Genomic DNA, 17998 nt, shown 5'->3' with positions numbered 1-17998 from the left:
ACCCTTGAAAAAAATGGGACTCATGGCCAGTTTGAGATTATTCGTTTTATTAGAAATACCTGCCTTAGAGCAAGGAAGAAAAAAGCAGAGGTACTTACCATCCCATGCATCGAACATATCTGTTATAAAATAATCAATGAAGGAAATTTGAGACTTGGGAATGCTGCAGGTGTTTCTATCAAATACTGGCATTACAACAGGCAGACCCTGTCTCTTCTCTTCATCAGTCTAAGAAAACAAAACTCCAGTTAGACCTTAGAGCTTTGTTGGCTTTCATGCTGAAGTAGCAAAGGCCAGGGGATCAGATGAATTTCAGTAGGAGAGCTGAGACAAACCTCAGGACCCCTGAGGTGAACTGCCTTAGTTTCATGTGCTTTATTTTGTCTGGAACAGGGTTGGAAATCAAAACCTCTTCCCTTTCACAGGTACTCTATTACTGTAGTGCTGTGATTGCTCTTGGCTCCAGTGAGACAGAACACTCTAATCTGGTCATTAGGGCACACCAGCTAAAAATGGAAAATGGGGTTGCAGAGTCCTTTTGCAGAGGGCAGGTCTGATCTTTTTTCCACATCTCTATTGGCTGTTTCAAACCATCTGTCTTTTAAGTAAAAGGGATGTTGTTGTCACTACTTTCTCTGCTTGTATTGGGTTATAAGATGAACAGAAGTATGGGTATTCCCTTTTATTCTGTGTCCACAACTGGAAGAGGGTTGGTTTTGTTGTGCTCAATATGGTGGAAGAGCCAATCACCTCAACAGTCTTAGAATTTAATTACAAAAAAACATGCTAAGTAGTATAGTCAGCACCTAATGCTGTAATTGGCAGCAGAACAGTGCCCAGAATTACCAGATGAGGTGAATGAAGAGCAGAACAGTTCTCAGCACCTCACGTTGCTGCCAGAAGGATAGTGCCAAAGATTGACAGTTTAAAGCTAGCTTGTGATACCTCGACTGCTAAGGAGATACAGCCTAAGTGATCCCTGTTCTTAGCTAGGAATTGATCAAATTTATTCTCTGTGATTAAAATGAAATTCAGACATGTCCCAGGCACTATTTTCTTTCAGTAATAACTATGACATGTATGATAGGAATTTGGATGGTAGGCATGCCCACTTTTCTGTCTCTCCAGTTCTGCACCATTAGTGGCAATTAAAAGCTTAAGAATCTATCAGTTGTTCAAATAAGAACTAGAAGAACATTTCACTTTCAGAAGGCTGGTGCATTTGTGTTAGAAAAAGAAAGAAGAAAGGAAGTTGAGCTTCTAGTTCTGTCCAGAGAGATCTCATGTGATAAGTATTTACACTGCCTACCTGCCTGCAGTACTGGCCTGATAAACCATCTGCCTACCATGGCAAAAGTTCAGATGTCCTGTTAGAAGAGAAAGGGCCAGTCCAGTGATTCAGTTGAGGGCTACATCAGGCATGGATCTTCATGCTCTCTTCAGGGAAGATACTGGGACTAAAAGCTAGAATGGTGATGGTCTTGAGTTTCAGATGATTAAATTGACTGGGGTTAATCAAATAATTTTGTTTTGGCCAGATGGAGCATAAAACCTCCTCTCCACCACTCTGTACTGCAGGCTTCATGGTAAGCAAACTAGCTAACTGACTGGAGTGAAATCTTCTGCAAGAAACTGAGAGACGAGTTCTGACTGAGGTCAAAAAGCATACGTCTGAACTCCATGGTGATGCCAGGCAGACCCTGTGTGGAACAACAGCAGACCAGCCAGTGTGCACTTTCTTACATAACATAATAGTCAAATTATAAAAGTACATGTACATACCTGGGCAAAATATTCCTCTGAAATCCTCCCTGCCCATTCGATACATAGCTCTAGAGGACGACATGGGTTTGCTACATCTGCACATTTAATCATCATGCGCTTGATCAGTGTCTGGTTATCTGGAAAATTTGTTATATTGGCTGTACATTCACAGTTGCTGCCTTCACTCTGCAAAAGAGAATTGGTTTCAGGGGCCAGTGGCCAGCATCCCTGCTAGCAGGAGCAAGGGCATTGTTATCAGCTGTACTGCACTTAGGTATCAGGCACCCAACCTGACACCTTCTAATTTCCTGCAGAGAGCCAGGAAAGTGATGTCCGAGAACTGCAGCCTTGCTAAGTAATGAATGATAAGCCTTACATATGATAGTTGTGGAAGTTCTTGGAATTAATATCAAAGTCTGTGAAATAAAGGAGTCACAGGCTCTATATCAGGTAGGGTGAGTTACCCTTCTCTGCATCCCAGCCTTGCCTTCTTGGAACAGGACCAGGATAGGGGACTGGTTCACCAAGTGCAAACTGATAAACCATCCTCACTGCTCAGTGTTTAAATTTGAGGATAGTGATGTTAAGGGGCTGCTTCATTTAGGGGAGTTTCTAGAATTCTGATTACATTCCTAGATGAAAAAAACTGAGGCAGGTACAGGAGGTGAACTGACTTGCACAACTGACTGTTACTTTTACAGGTAGAAAAGCAGGTCCATTCAATTCCAACCTGCTGCCTTTGTGCCAGATTTTGAACCCTCAGCCTGGAACACTTCTTGGTTTTAGTTACCAACTAGGATGAAATCTCAGATAATCTGTGAGATTAACGGTAGGAAAATGCAGGAGTGGCTGACTGACTGCAGAAAGTCTCTGCTTGCTAGGCAGTAAAATGCCAAACTGCTTATTGACTGCTCTGGAGCATGGGTGAAAGGGACAGAGTAGTTGTTACAAGTCGGCTGTGGCATTATCGTCTGGGTTTTGAACAGTTTAGAAGGGCACAGGTATATTATATTCCTTATTGAGTAATAAAAAGCCTCCACCTCAGCTCACCATGGCATTAACGCTATTCTCAAAATAATATATTTGTGTAATTATGGCCTCCCTTCACTGCTGAATTCAACTCTTGAGTCAAAAATTGAACATAAATACTTTTTACCACCATGGCTAAATTAATGTCTTTGTGGTTTATGGGGAGATATTTTGCAGTGACTCTTGCCAATTCAGGCATTAATCTTCTACCTTTATGTTTAGCAGTTAATTTTTTTCAGCATGGGCAGCCCAGCGAAGAGCTGCCAAATTAACCCTGTTCCTTAACTGCTGTTCAAGATCAAAAATAGAAAGGGCCGCTATTAACAATAAGGAACAGAACAACCTAATACTGGGGAAAAAAGCAAGTCTATAATACAAGTGGTTCTGTGTTCCACTTTTATTGCTCAACTCTTAAAATGGCCTCTGCTATAAATCAGTAAGATAAAGGAAAGTGAGTCAAAGAAAATGTTTTCAGTAAGTTAGAAAAGCTAACTGCAGTAGAGTGTATGGAGAGTGTTTAAAATCTTGTTAGGATGTGCTGGAACAAATGTATTCATGAGATAAAATGGGAGAATTCCCAGAAATGTGTTCAGAACTTGGAAACACTGTGGTTTCAGTAAGGTTTGTGAATCTAAATCCTACAGGCCAATGTGGGGATACCAGAAAACTACAGTTTTAAAAGTGTGGAGATGGAGGACACATTTCACAAAAATGCTTAAGATGTCAGAAGGAGGAATGAGAAGCCACATTTCCCAGTGACACCTCAGAGGGCATTATTATAAATTGGTGGAGCAAGCTACTTTCTGGGTCCACATGCAAGTGCCAAGAAACCTGAGAGTGGGTAATTCCATGCCACCCACTGATGTGAACCTTCCTTTCCTCTGGACTTAAGTTTAAATTGGGATCCCCACTGTCCTGGCTTAACCCATGCCAGGAGGGCAAAGCCATGAAACACAACACCAGGTGATGTACTGGGGGTGCAGTGGAGAAACAGCGATAAGGGCCCCCAGCAGTGCCCAAACCATGTCCCCCTGTGCTGTGGGACTTCTGACACTGAAGATTATCAGGCTAATACAGACCCAGATCAAGTGAGCCCTCCAGATATTGGAAGTGCTGAGCAGTACAGTGCAAAGTGTCCACAGAATCAGTGAAGTTCAGCAGCATTCGTGATTGCCAGATCAAACTGTTGGGAGAATGAAGCACAGCAGTCCCTAGAAGTAGGTCAGCTCGACTGACACAGTGCTGTCCTTCCTGGTTCAGCTAGGATAGGGTTAAGTTTACCCATCAGGGGGAAGGGATCTCCAGCCGGGTTATTCATACCATGCTGATGTCAGGTCCAGCCGCGGGAATGCGGGAAGCTTCCCTTTGTGGCTTTGGTGAGGGGGGAGCACGCAGCAGGCTGGCTGTGTTCACTGCAGTATTTCTCTGTATATCTTTTGTCCTGTTCACCATTATTGCTGTTTATTGTTGTTATCATTGCTACTGTTGTTGTTCAAATTGTTATTTATCACACTGTTGTATTAAATTTCTTCTTATTTTAAGCTGGGGTTTGTGCTCTACTTGTGTCCAAGGGTGGGGAAGGGACAACGGAATGTGGTCTTCGGTCCCGGCAGTGTGTAAAACCATCACAGCCTTTTTTTTTTTGGTGCACCAACACAGGGCAGAAGAGCATTAAAATAAGAATCAAAAAGGGACAGACCCTAACCACAGTGTATTAGAGCAATCTGTTAGGTGTAACTTTTCTGTTTGTATTAGTACTGTTTGGTAAGAAAATGTTTGCAATGCTGGCCCACTTGCTTGCTTGGTGGGGCTGGATTATTCCTTATATCCACTGTGTGTTCCCAGTGCTGATGTTTGTTGTTGGTGGAAAATGTATAAAGGGGATTATTTTGTCATACTGGCTACTGACTGCTTATAATGTGCTTATATTGCTGTGGAGGGGGGCAGGGTGGTACCTGTTTGCTGCCTGGGCTTCTGTTGGGGGTCTCACCCCCTCTATGGGTGAGCCAGGGGAAGAGATCCTCTTGGTTTTTGAGTTTCATTTATTCTTGGAGCCTGCAGGCCAGTGTGATTGTGGCACAATGATTTCTGAATGTCTGCCTGATTTTGGTTTTAGCTATGCGGCACTTCTCTAACAATAGCAGTGCCCGGAAACTGCCCCGAGGTCAGATAATAGTGAGTGGCAAGGGGTGTGGGAAAAGATGGGCAAAGGCCTGAGTCGGTGGGCACCTCCAGTGCTTTGGAATTTCACTCCTGAACAAATGCAGAGCCCTCATAAGCTGCTGGAGTGCTTAGAAAGGGTGTGTTACCAAACTGGCAAAACCCAAGAGACACAAATCGCTGCAATGTGTTGGGGACTTGGCCATGCATACCGTGTCCTCTTTAATACCACCCACTGCCCTCAGGGGGGAGAAAGGGCTGCAGGATCTGAGAGTGAATTTACTGGTGCAGCAGCTGGGCCAGGGGAACAGGCAGAGTCAGTTTCAGTCGCCTCCACCAGCACAGCAGCTGAGCCAGAGAGACAGCCAGTGCTGGTGTCAGTTGCCCTGATACAGAAAACAAAATATACCAGAAAGTCAGCTCGCAAAGTGGGGGATGGGGATGAGCCAGGTCCAGCACGGGAACAGGAGGAAGGGCCAGTGGGGATTGTCCAATCTCTATCCCCAACTGAGTTGTGAGATATGCGGAGAGATTTCGGCCGCCTGGGAGGTGAGCAGATTTGCACCTGGCTACTCTGATGCTGGGACAATGGAGCCAGTGCTTTTGAAATGGAGGGGAGAGAGGCCAAGAGCTGGGATCTTTGTCCAAGGATGCTGGCATTGATAGGGCAATAGGGAAACAGGCTCAACCCTCAGCCTTTGGAGGCGACTCCTGCACAGTGTAAGGGAGAGGCACCCCTACAAGGATGATATCCTATGTCAGCTAGGCAAATGGACCAACACTGAGAAATGCATCCAGAACCTCAGGGAACTGGCTGTGTTTGAGATGATCTATGGTGATCTGAATGATGAGCAGTCACCCATGGACCCATATGAGGCCCCTTGCACACACCTGATGTGGTGAAATTTCCTGAAGAGCGCACCAGAAGCACACTCGAAAGCACTGGCAATAGTGTCCTGGTGGACAGACACCCACACTCTAACAGTGGATGGAGTGGTTGGCAAGCTCCGGCAATATGAGGGAAATCTCCCTTCATCTCAACATCCCTGGGTCTCAGCTGTGGAGGAACTGTCTCAGAGGGTCCAGAAAATGGAAGAGGACATGTCCTACATTCCACCTGTACGGGCTGATGTCTCAGCCAGTAGAAGTAAACGTTTCCCCACCCAAGAGAAAGGCAGCAGAAGGCACACACCATGAGGCACCCTGTGGTTTTTCCTCCACAACCATGGAGAAAACATGAGGAGGTGGGATGGACAGCCCACTGCTGCCCTAGCTGCACGAGTAGAGCAGCTGAAAGGGAAAACCATCACAAAAGGGGAGTCCTCCAAGAAGAGCGCAGCTCCAGTGTCCAGTCAGAAATCCCCCAGGCAGAATAGAATGGTGACCGTTATGTCTGACTCTCTTGAAGGCACCAGAAAATCATTCTTGCAAGAAGTGAGTGATGATGAGCAGGATTAGAGGGGCCCTGCCTCCAGCCAGGTGGAGGAAAGGGATAATCGGATTTACTGGACAGTGTGGATCCGATGGCCTGGCACATCAGACCCGCAAGAATATAAGGCTTTGGTGGACACTGGCGCACAGTGCACCCTGATGCCATCGAGCTACAGTGGGGTTGAATCCATCTGCATCACCGGAGTGACAGGGGGATCCCAACAGCTGACCCTACTGGAAGCTGAAGTGAGCCTGACTGGGAAGGACTGGCATAAACACCCCATTGTGACTGGCCCAGATGCCCCGTGCATCCTGGGCATAGACTATCTCAGGAGAGGGCACTTCAAAGACCCAAAAGGGTACCGGTGGGCTTTTGGTGTTGCTGCCCTGGAGGAGGTTGAACAGTTGTCCACCTTACCCAGCCTCTCAGAGGATCCCTCAGTGGTGGGGCGGCTTAAGGTTGAGGAGCAGCGAGTGCTGATTGCTACCAGGACGGTGCACCGGCAGCAGTACCGCACCAACCGAGATTCCCTGGTCCCCATCCATCAGCTGATCCGTCAACTAGAAAGCCAGAAGGTGATCAGCAAAACTCACTCGCCCTTCAACAGCCCTATATGGCCAGTGAGAAAGCCTAATGGTGAATGGAGTCTAACTGTGGGCTACCGTGGCCTGAATGAAGTTACGCCAGCAATGAGTGCTGCAGTGCCGGACATGCTAGAGCTCCAGTATGAACTGGAGTCGAAGGCAGCCAAGTGGTACGCCACGATTGACATTGCTAACGCGTTCTACATTCTGACAGCGCCAGAGTGCAGGCCACAGTTTGTGTTCACTTGGAGAGGCATCCAGTACACCTGGAATCGATTGCCCCAGGGGTGGAACCACAGCTCCACCATTTGCCATGGACTGGTCCATACTGTACTGGAGAGAGGTGGGGCTCCAGAACACCTGCAGTACATTGATGACATCATTGTATGGGGGGACACAGCCTAGGAAGTCTTTGAGAAAGGGAAGAAGATAATTGAAATCCTCCTGAAGGCCAGCTTTGCCATTAAGCAAAAGAAAGTCAAGGGGCCTGGCAAGGGAAATTCAATTCCTAGAAATAAAATGGCAAGATGGGCGTCGCCACATCCCAATGGAGGTGATAAACAAGATCACAGCCATGGCCCCACCAACCTCTAAAAAGGAGACTCAGTCTTTCCTGGGCGCTGTGGCGTTCTGGAGGATGCACATCCCGAACTACAGCCTGACTGTGAGCCCTCTCTACCACGTAACCCGTAAGAAGAACGATTTTGAATGGGGCCCTGAGCAACAACAATCCTTTGAACAAATTAAGCAGGAGATTGCCCAAGCAGTAGCCCTTGGGCCAGTCCGGGAAGAGCAGGAGGTTAAGAACATGCTCTACACTGTGGCTGGGGAGAACGGCCCTACCTGGAGCCTCTGGCAGAGAGCACCTGGGGAAACCCGAGTCTGACCTCTGGGCTTTTGGAGATGGGGATACAAAGGCTCCGAAGCTAATTACACACCAACTGAGAAGGAGATACTGGCAGCGTACGAAGGAGTTCAGGCTGCCTCAGAAGTGGTCGGCACTGAAACACAGCTCCCCCCGGCACCCCGACTGCCGGTGCTGGGGTGGATGTTCAAAGGAAAGGCCTCCTCTACACATCATGCAACAGATGCCACGTGGAGTAAATGGGTTGCATTGATAACACAACGGGCTCGAATAGAGAACCCCAGCCGCCCAGGGATACTAGAGGTGATCACAAACTGGCCAGAGAGCAAAGATTCTGGGATGTCACCAGAACAGGAGGTGACACGTGCTAAGGAGGCTCCACCATATAACGAGCTGCCGGATGAGAATCAATATGCCCTGTTCACTGATGGGTCTTGTCACATTGTGGGAAAACACTGACGATGGAAGGCTGCTGTGTTGAGTCCCACATGACAGGTCACTGAAGCTGCTGAGGGACAGGGTGAGTCGAGCCAGTTTGCAGAGGTAAAAGCCATCCAGCTTGCTTTGGGTATTGCTGAGCGGGAAAAGTGGCCGAGGCTCTACCTCTACACTGACTCGTGGGGAGTGGCAAATACCCTGTGGAAATGGTTGCAGCAATGGAAGCAGAACAACTGGCAACGTAAGGGTAAAACTGTCTGGGCTGCTGAAGTATGGCAGGACATTGCAGCCCGTGTGGAAAACCTCGTTGTGAAGGTGCGCCATGTGGATGCCCATGTACCCAAGAGTCAGGCCACTGATGAACATCGACGCAACCAGCAGACAGACCAAGCTGCTAAGATTAGACTGGCTCAGGTGGACTTGGACTGGCAGTGCAAAGGTGAACTGTTCATAGCCCGGTGGGCCCATGAGACCTCGGGCCACCAAGGTAGGGATGCAACATACAGGTGGGCTCGAGATCGAGGGGTGGACCTCACCATTGACACCATTGCAGAGATCATCCACGGATGTGAGACGTGTGCTGCAATCAAACGCCAAGCGGGTGAAGCCCCAGCGAAATGGAGAGCGATGGCTGAAATACAGATATGGAGAGGCCTGGTAGATCTACTACATCACACTGCCACAGACCCACCACAGGAAGCGCCACGTGCTCACAATGGTGGAAGTAACCACTGGGTGGCTGGAAGCTTACCCAGCGCCCCACACCACCGCCCGGAACGCCATCCTGGGCCTTGAAACCCAAGTCCTGTGGCGGCACGGCACCCCAGAGAGAATTGAGTCAGACAACGGGACCCACTTCCTAAACAACCTCATAAATGCCTGGGCAGAAGAACACGGCATCGAGTGGGTCTGCTATATCCCCTACCACACACCAGCCTCTGGGAAGATCGAGCGCTACAATGGACTGTTAAAAACCACATTGAAAGCACTGGGAGGTGGGACCTTCAAAGACTGGGACATGCATCTAGCAAAGGCCACCTGGCTGGTCAACACAAGAGGATCTGCCAGTCGAGCTGGCCCGGCTCAGTCAAAACCTCCACGTGCTGTAGATGGGGATAAAGTCCCTGTGGTGCGCATGAGGAATACATTGGGAAAAATGGTTTGGTTTAGTCCTGCACCAGGCGAAGGTAAAGGCAAACCCATCCACGGGACTGCTTTTGCCCAAGGACCTGGGTGCACCTGGTGGGTGATGCAGGACAATGGAGAGGTCCGATGTGTACCACAGGGGGACTTCATTCTGGGCGAGAACATGCCATGAATTATGCTGTGCCTTTGTAAATTATTACTTTGTTATTGTTAACTGCTAAATGGCAGCTGGACATGACACAGATGGTATAGAATAAAGGGGTGGATTATGTCCTGGTTCAGCTAGGATAGGGTTAAGTTTCCCCAGCAGAGAGAGCAGGGGAAGGGATCTCCAGCCAGGTTATTCATACCATGCTGGTGTCAGGTCCAGTGTGGGAATGCGGGAACTTTTTCCTTTGTGGCTTTGGTGGCAGGAAAGCAGGCGTGAGCTGCCTGTGTCCATTGCAGTATTTCTCTGTATATCTCTTGTCTTATTTACTGTTATTGCTGTTTATTGTTGTTATCATTGCTACTGTTGTTGTTCAGATTGCTTATTACAGTGTTGTATTAAATTTAACCCGGGTTTGTGCCTCACTGCCAGCCTGACCGGCTGAGGGTAGGGGAGGGGCAATGGCAACGTGGTCTCCAGTCCCAGCAGGGCTTAAACCAGCACATGTCCCTAGTCATAAACCCCACTGGTCCTGACTGCTTTCTGCACCCATGACAGTCTACAATGCAAAACGTCCAGTTATGGAAAACTGACAAGCTGCTTTTATTTATTTTTAGTATCACTGACCTTCAATTTGGTCTTACTTTTTTTCAGTGTTTCTAACAAAGATTTTTTTTTCACTAAGCTGTGTTAACATGGTCTTTGCTTAGGTGAGTAACACTGCCCTGGCGAATCTCAAGAGGCAACAAGAGAAGGTAAAGAGGGGCCTGGGCTGAGAAACTCTGAGACATCTTATGAAATACCCTGTCTGGTGATGGAGCATTAGGGCATATAACTGGTATGAATAAAGGCTCGGACATCTCTGGGTGCAATCAGAAGTGGGGAAAGGGGTGCAGAGGTCTCAGAAATCAATGGGGTTACTCCTCATGGCTTGAAAGCTCCAGATTACATAGACACAAAACCATCAGGGCAGGCTCCTCAGTTAGAACCTCAGGCTTAGGCAAATCCCACTGTTTGGAGGCAGGACCATAGGCACAAATGCCAACCTGGCTCCACACACAGAATTTTGCATGTACAAAAGCACCCACATGCATGTTTTCTGAACACAAGATGGCTTTGAAGGCAAGGCTTATAAAACGAAGTGTTTAAATGAGCTAAGGTCAGAGCCAAACATAGAAAACAAGAAAATAAAAGCATTTTTTCACTCTTTGAGATGTGAGTTCACAAATCCAATTGTGTCTTTTGATCACAGTGCAAATTACTATAATGTGAATGAAATTGTCTTGGGAGAACTTCACTGAAATGCCTGAAGGTGTAAAGTGCTGCAAGTACTTACATGTGAGCTGGTCTCCTCAGATGCCATTGGCTTGTTGATGCTGTTCACAAATTTGTTGACATGCTCAAAGTGCTTTGTCATCTCTGTTGCCAAAACCATATCAATAATGGCCTGGCGCAATGTCCGGTAGTGATTTCTAGGAAAGAAGAATAGTTCCTGCTCACAACCTGACAGACAGAGCTTCGTCCTTTCCTCATCCCTGCCCAAACAGTGATGCAAAACACTGCTTGGGGGCTCATCCAAATGAGCTGGCACCTTCAAGAGTTCTGTATGGTCTAGGGTTGGAGAAATGGACTAGATCATACCTTTCCAGGTTCCTCCAGCTCTGAATTCCTGTATTGCCTTTTTTCTCTTACTTTTACCTGATGAAAACCAATCCCCTGAAGTCAATAAAAATTTACAATTCAATTTCAATAATGCTATAATGCTGACAACTTCTCCAGGAACGACACAAACACATTTCCATCTCATTGTATGTTAGCTTAGAACTTAACTCTCAAGTTTTTCACAAACCAAGTGTGTTATGGGGGGTACACTAATTCATTACCTTTTTGGGGTCAGGCCCTTTCCCTTTCAGATCCCTTTCTCTCCCACCCTGTTCTTGCAAAAGTTAGACTGATGCAGTGTGAACTGCCAGGCTATGTGCATGTCCAGTAGCAGGGTGCCTCCAACTCTCCTAGAGCTTTAGCTCCTCCTCCACCACCCCTTTCTGTCCCATGTGAATGCAGCAGTGCCAGCAACATGGGGCCATGTGCAAACACAGCTTGCTGCATCTAGCTGCTTGAGTGGAAACACATGGCCCCAAAAAGTAATTTCCAGGCTCCTACAATGAAAAGGCAGTAGATCAAGGTGCAGCCTTGAGGCTGCCAACTGGATCCTGCCAATGTAATCCATAAAAGATTAATCAAACATCTCTATAAGCTTCAAAAAACTACCAAAAAAACATTAAAACCTTTTTAAAAATCATGTCTAAATGGGATTCTGAAATGGATTAAATATTAATGTCTCTATTTAAACAATATTTTCTGGTTTAGAAGGTAAGCTTTCAATATGCCTCAAACTAAAATTGCCAAACAATCAGTCCACATATGCACATTTCCCTTCTCTAGCAGACTCACCTATCAATATTCTTGAAAATGTTGCATTTGCTGTCTTTAGTTGTAAGCTGAAATGCCAGTGCTGTGTGATGGCTCTCTAATACAGCTGTATCATTGTAAAGGACAGCTAATTCGCTGCCTGCATTGCACAAGAAAGAGTTGGTCCGTCCAGGGTGGTCTACATCATGAATAGTGGCAGCTATTAATGCAGCCACCTCATCTAAATGGTCAAGACTTCCCTAGAGGAAGAGACAGAAATGACAGTGTTGCACAAAAATTACAGTAAATAATTTCTGATCATTTCCAGGTACCCACAAATACACAGGTACCCACAAATACACAAGTGTACACTTGAGTGCAGGGGATACTACCTCCTTGCAATCATTTTCCACTCACTGCACCTGCAGGTTACCTACTTCAAAACTCCCCCTCCCACCTGTCTCAAATCCTCTTTCCTTAATAAAGCTTTTTACTGTGCTGTCACCCAAGCAGTATCTTTGCATCAAATCCTCTAATGGTGGATGGATCCTCTAGTGTGTGCTTGCCTGAATGACTTGGTACTGACTCTGCTCCTACATAGCTTACACAGCTTGTTTTAGAATAGGATAGGACAGGATATTACAGTTGGAAGGATCTAAAAGGATCATTTAGTCCAACTGCCTGACCATTTCAGGGCTGACCAGATGTTAAAGGATATTATTAAGGACATTTTCCAAATGCCTCGTAAACATGGACAAGCTTGGGGCATTGACCACCTCTCTAGGATGCCTGTTCCAGTGTTTGACCACCCTATCAGTAAAGACATATGTCCTAATGTCCAGTCTAAACCTCCCCTGGCGCAGCTCTGAACCCTTCCCCCACTTCCAGTCACTGGATTCTGGAGATCAGCACCTCCTTCTCCAAAGCTTTTGCAAGCTTTATTAAGAGATGTTACTAACAGTCAGTTACCAAGAGACAGAGAAGAGCCAGGTTTCTCCCCCACTATTATTGCTTCTTAGAAATATAAATTCCTTAGTCATATAAACAGACTTCAGAGAAACTGTGGGGGCCTGTGGACATTACTGGAAGACTTCAAGGGCAGAGAGACTTTATGAAGCCAGTACCACTATTTAAGTAAACATCTGACTTTTAAATGACACATAACATGGCAAACACACCAAAATCCTAGCCCAAAGCACACCTAGGTGATAGTTATACCTTAACTCTCTCCTTCCCAAGAAAGAAGGCAGTAGCATGCAAGACATCTGCTGCATGCGTGGAGTTGTGGTACGAGTTGGAGGAGTGGTAGTTGGCTTCAATCACCTGCAGCCACGCTCGCAGTGTTGCTTCTGAACAGTTTAAAAATTCAGAGACAGCAAACCGGGCAAAAATTTTTAAGCCCAAATATACTAATGGCCTGAAAAACAACAGAAGAGAAAAGTACCACTGTAAAACAGAAACTTCTGGGATTCTAAAAAGTGATAGTTTTGACAAAGAAACCTTCAAAATAAAAGGGGGTGAGGGGGAATATTAAACATTTAAAAATTGCAACTTCTCAAAAGCCTGGCCAATGTTCCAAATAATTACATCTACCATCCTTTCAGACATTATTTAGTATGTTTTGTAGAAATGGTGCAGTTCCACTAGAGTTTCACCAATTCTTGTGACTTCAGAAAAAATTCTTAAAAGCTCAGGTCTTTTGTGGGTTTTGAATCTGCCAATCAATCAAAATACGTTTTTTTTCCTGAGGAGAAAAAGCAGATTTTGAACAAGACATGGGCACATCCCAAAGACTAAAAAGCCCCAAGACAAAAAAAGGTCAAATGTTTACTGTTTCAAATAATCCTGTGACTTCACAGGGTCCAGATTTCTACTTCCTGACTATTAGAAGTTGTCAATATGCCAAATATATTGATGCTTCTCAGAACAGCTGTTAGCATCAGGTTATTTCATGTTAACTCTTCTAGCTTTAGGAGGACTGATCACTTTCTAGAGTTAGGGCAGGAGTTTGCTGTCAGTAGCCCCCAACCCCACCTTGAATTCCACATGGGTAAGTGTGTGTGTGTGTCTGTGTGCTTATGTGCATGCGTGCGTGGGCACGGGTGTCTGTTTAGGGAGTTAATGTCTAAAACTGAACCTCTGTACTCTCGAGCAGAAGCCTGCCACTTTCTCAATTCAAGTGGTATGGGCTGGACTAAATAGTCTAAATAGCTGGAGAGGAAATTTGAGGTCTGGTGAATGTAATGCTGCGGAGGACAGCAATGAGTCTCTGTGCGAAATAGGAAATAGAGTAAAATCTCTGATCTACTCCAGGTTGTCATTTACTCTGTGTTGCCTGTGACAGAGCCCTATCTATCAGTCATATTTTTCAATTATGCAAGATGATATACAAGGCTCCTAAGCTGAGAAAGGCATAACCAAAAGCCAACATCTGCAAGTGAAAACCAGGCAAACGCAAATTTTGAAAGTGGCCACTTTCTTCAAACACAGTACAAAAGACCTGGTAGTCTCTTCAATTCTTTGCATATCTTGGAGTGAAAAATCACTTTTCTCTGTGGATGATACATTTATTTTTGTGGTCTCCATGGCCTCAAAACAACTGGCATTTTCTTTCCTTGTAAGTTTAATAAAATCTCAGGCTCTTGATCCTATCACTGGTTTATCCTCCATCCCAGTTATGGCCCTATAATCAAAAACCACAGTTGCCTCAGAACTTACTAAATCATAGGGTGATTTAGGTGAGGGAGGGGAGAGGCTTGCTTTTTCCAGCATGACCTTTTGCACATCAGCAAGAAAAAGGGGCCTCTCTGGGACATCCGTCATGTAACACCACCAGACTGTGCCAGTATCACCTGGACAGAGTGTACTGGAGTCAAGCAAGGTAAAAGTTGAACAGGAAACAATCTTGGAGGACTGCAGACACTGTCAGGAAAGACAACAGTCTGCACAGGGCTCTCCATGGCCATTGCATGTATCTTGACCACAGTGCACGCCTGGCTTGTTAAATGGGACAAGTGGTACCAACACACACATGAAAAGAAACACAGCTCTCACAGATTTGCTGTGTCTTGCTTCAGTTTTTCCAGAGCAAAACACCTTCTGCTACAGCTCGCCAACAGCCTTCTTGCAGGCACCCAGGGAAAAAAGTCCAGTACCTTTTATTTGTAACAGCCTCCAACTCAAAAATATTGAAGTCCCAGCTTTCCTCATTTTCCAGGAGCTGTGCAATACAGGGTGGAACATCATTGATGGTGTTTGGCACTGAAAGGTGACTATGGCTCAGGTTCATATCTGTTGAAATGGAATTTAAGAATTGCAGCATTTCCCCCTCATGCAGAATACAATTTAGAAAACAACTATTTTCCTTACATGAAAAAGTCTGTAAAAGCTGATAATATATATGGTTTATATTATGACAGATGATTTGGACATAAGCCAAAAAGATCAGTGAACATTTCTTTGAGTGACAATCTAGTTTTTCCTAATCTGATTGTCTATATTTTGAAATCAATTATTTCATTATTTGAACATGCTTTAACTCCAAAATGGAGGCAGTCTAGCATTTGTTGTGCAGCCACTTAGACAAGCATTTCCAGACATACATCCCAATGCAAATTATCTTGGAGCTCTATGTCAGTAGCATCTACAAAACAAGTCACATGTGCAAAGAGAAGTTCAAAATGGTGGCTTACTCTTAGAAAACACATACTCGTTTCCTGACAATCTTCTCAAGCCATCCTGAAAAAAGCAAGTTTATCATAAGATTTAGGCAGAGTAACCATTCAATATTAATTGCAAAAATACTACATGCACTTTCGCTTTAGGTACTATTCCTGGGTACTAAAAGAACTGCTTCTGTTGTAGCACTATAATCACCATCTTTGTTTTAAGGTCTTTCAAAACAGACATAAAAGGATCCAAGGAACACTAGTATGGCATCTCCAGAATGGATATTATTAACCACATGATGTATTGCCCCCCTTGACACTTTCATTGGCACCTGCAGGATTTAATCATTCAAATTAACTACTATTATTTTTTTTTCATCTTCTTTATATTATTTTGACAAGGATTAGCTCAGTTTACATTAAAAAATTAGGTAATTATGTCCTGGTTCAGCTAGGATAGGGTTAGGTTTCCCCAGCAGAGAGAGAGGGGGAAGGGATCTCCAGCCGGGTTATTCATACCATGCTGATGTCAGGTCCAGGGACGGAAACTTTTTTTTTCCCTTTCCTTTGGTGGCTTTTTGGTGGCGGGAGCACAGAGTGGGTTTGTTCCCTGATGATTTGCGGTATTTCTTTGTATATCATTTGTCTTGCTTACTGTTATTGCTGTTTATTGTTGTTATCACTGCCACTGTTGTTGTTCAGATTGTTTATCACACTGTTGTATTAAATTTCTCCTTATTTTAACCTGGGGTTTGTGCCTCACTGCCAGCCTGACCGGCTGAGGGTGGGGGAGGGGCAATGACAACAGCAGCATGCTCTCCGGTCCCGGCAGGGCTTAAACCACTACACTGCTATTACAGGACCAAAGTCAGAACCTGATTAAAGTAACGTTGCTCTTACACTGGACCAGCTGTAGAGCAATCCCGCTAATCCCATCTAATTTTCTAAAGTTTCTAAAAAACACCTCCTTGAGACAAATCATAATGGGTGATACAGGTTCTAGTGGCAACCATGTTCATTTATATATGAGAATGAATGCACCCAGTGGACTACATCTTGGTGTCTACTGTTGGTAGAGAAGCCAAAACACTTAAGTGAAATGGTGATGAATTACGAGCTCAGTTTTCATTGCTTGTGAACAGCAGAGCACTGAATGTGATGTAGGACACTGGCAGTAGTAATTTCATCTTTACTAATTTTACTCACAGTCATCAGACCTCCAACAAGATCGCTTGTATGAGGATCTTCATCTTTGGTTCCTAGCTGAGGGGAGTAAAGTTCTGTTGTCCGCAGGATTTCCAGAACTCTGTCCAAGGCCTCTGCTACTGTGATGGGGCTGTTTTCCTGGGCAGCATTAATTATGTTAATAACCTGAAAGCAGATTAAGGAGGCAGGCAAGGAAGAATGAATGGCACTTTTGCCTTTTCCTATTACAAAAACTTTATTCTTAGCTTGATTACGCTGCTTCCTATTTAGCAAAAATGTAATTTCCCCACAACCCTTGAAGCACACTTCTGAAAATGTAAATTTGTGCTCAGATTCCCTGGTGTCCATCTGCTGTTTGTAACTGGCAAACTCCTTGGAAGTGAAAGCAGAAGTGTGTGAAATATCTACAATAGTTGCAGGTGGGTAGATGAACAGCTGGCCATGTCCCAGTCCTTCAGCATGGCCAGGGCTGCTCAGAAGCAATCATTCAGTCCCTAGAGGAAAAAAAAACAGACAAACGAACTCCTGGATGTGACTCAGATATTCTGATATTGCCTTAGTTTTCTCAATGTGAAAACAAAGGGCAGAGGGTGTAAACAGCTGGGCTGTGGTTGAGGATGAAGAAGATGGTTCTTTGCATCCCACCTTGTGTCTCAGCTGCTATCTGGGAACTCAGCAATGACAGAGCAGCACCAAGGATATCTCCTGGCACTGCCAGGACTGAGAGGGAGAAAGCCCTAGTGCTGTCTTCTCAAGCAACCAGAAGATGCAGCAGGGGCACTAAAGGCCTCCCTGTAGGTAAACTTGGGGAGAAGGAAAAGGAAAGGACTCAGCTGCTCTAACAGGCATAGCGATGCTGGGAATTAAGAACTTGATGATAGAAAAAGAAGATGTGGAGAGAAGAAAGAATGGTTTGAGGGTGGGAGATGGCAGGCACCCTGGTTTGTGGGACAAGTGACTGTGTAGTTGGCTTGTGACAACAGAGTTTGTATAACATGGACAGTGAAACAAAGACTGCAGGAAACCAGGGGACAGAATATGCTGCAGGTTCTCCCTCCTCTGCATGCTACCTAATAAAAGTCAATGGTAAAAGCAAAGGTGAGACTGGAACCACATGTACTTCTACACATGAACAGCTCAACAAAG

General features: G+C 45.3%; 1 protein-coding gene across 2 annotated transcripts in view; it reads right to left on the bottom strand.

Annotated features, from left to right (window-relative positions):
- PDE8B (phosphodiesterase 8B) overlaps positions 1–17998 on the bottom strand; it is a 71377-nt gene that overhangs the window by 1877 nt on the left and 51502 nt on the right. For both annotated transcript variants that reach the window (XM_026865344.1, XM_026865345.1), the window contains exons 14-21: positions 16853–17017; positions 15671–15716; positions 15134–15269; positions 13197–13395; positions 12021–12238; positions 10903–11038; positions 1783–1950; positions 99–228 (exon numbers count right to left, since the gene is read on the bottom strand). In XM_026865344.1, coding sequence (XP_026721145.1) covers positions 99–228; positions 1783–1950; positions 10903–11038; positions 12021–12238; positions 13197–13395; positions 15134–15269; positions 15671–15716; positions 16853–17017 — 1198 coding nt within the window. The remainder of the gene's footprint in view (positions 1–98; positions 229–1782; positions 1951–10902; positions 11039–12020; positions 12239–13196; positions 13396–15133; positions 15270–15670; positions 15717–16852; positions 17018–17998) is intronic.

Source organism: Athene cunicularia (assembly GCF_003259725.1).
Source record: "Athene cunicularia isolate RWA chromosome Z unlocalized genomic scaffold, athCun1 chrZ_part1, whole genome shotgun sequence".
Taxonomy (NCBI): domain Eukaryota; kingdom Metazoa; phylum Chordata; class Aves; order Strigiformes; family Strigidae; genus Athene; species Athene cunicularia.
The sequence above is the reverse complement of the archived record's forward strand: the minus strand, read 5'-3'. Positions and strand labels throughout refer to the sequence as shown.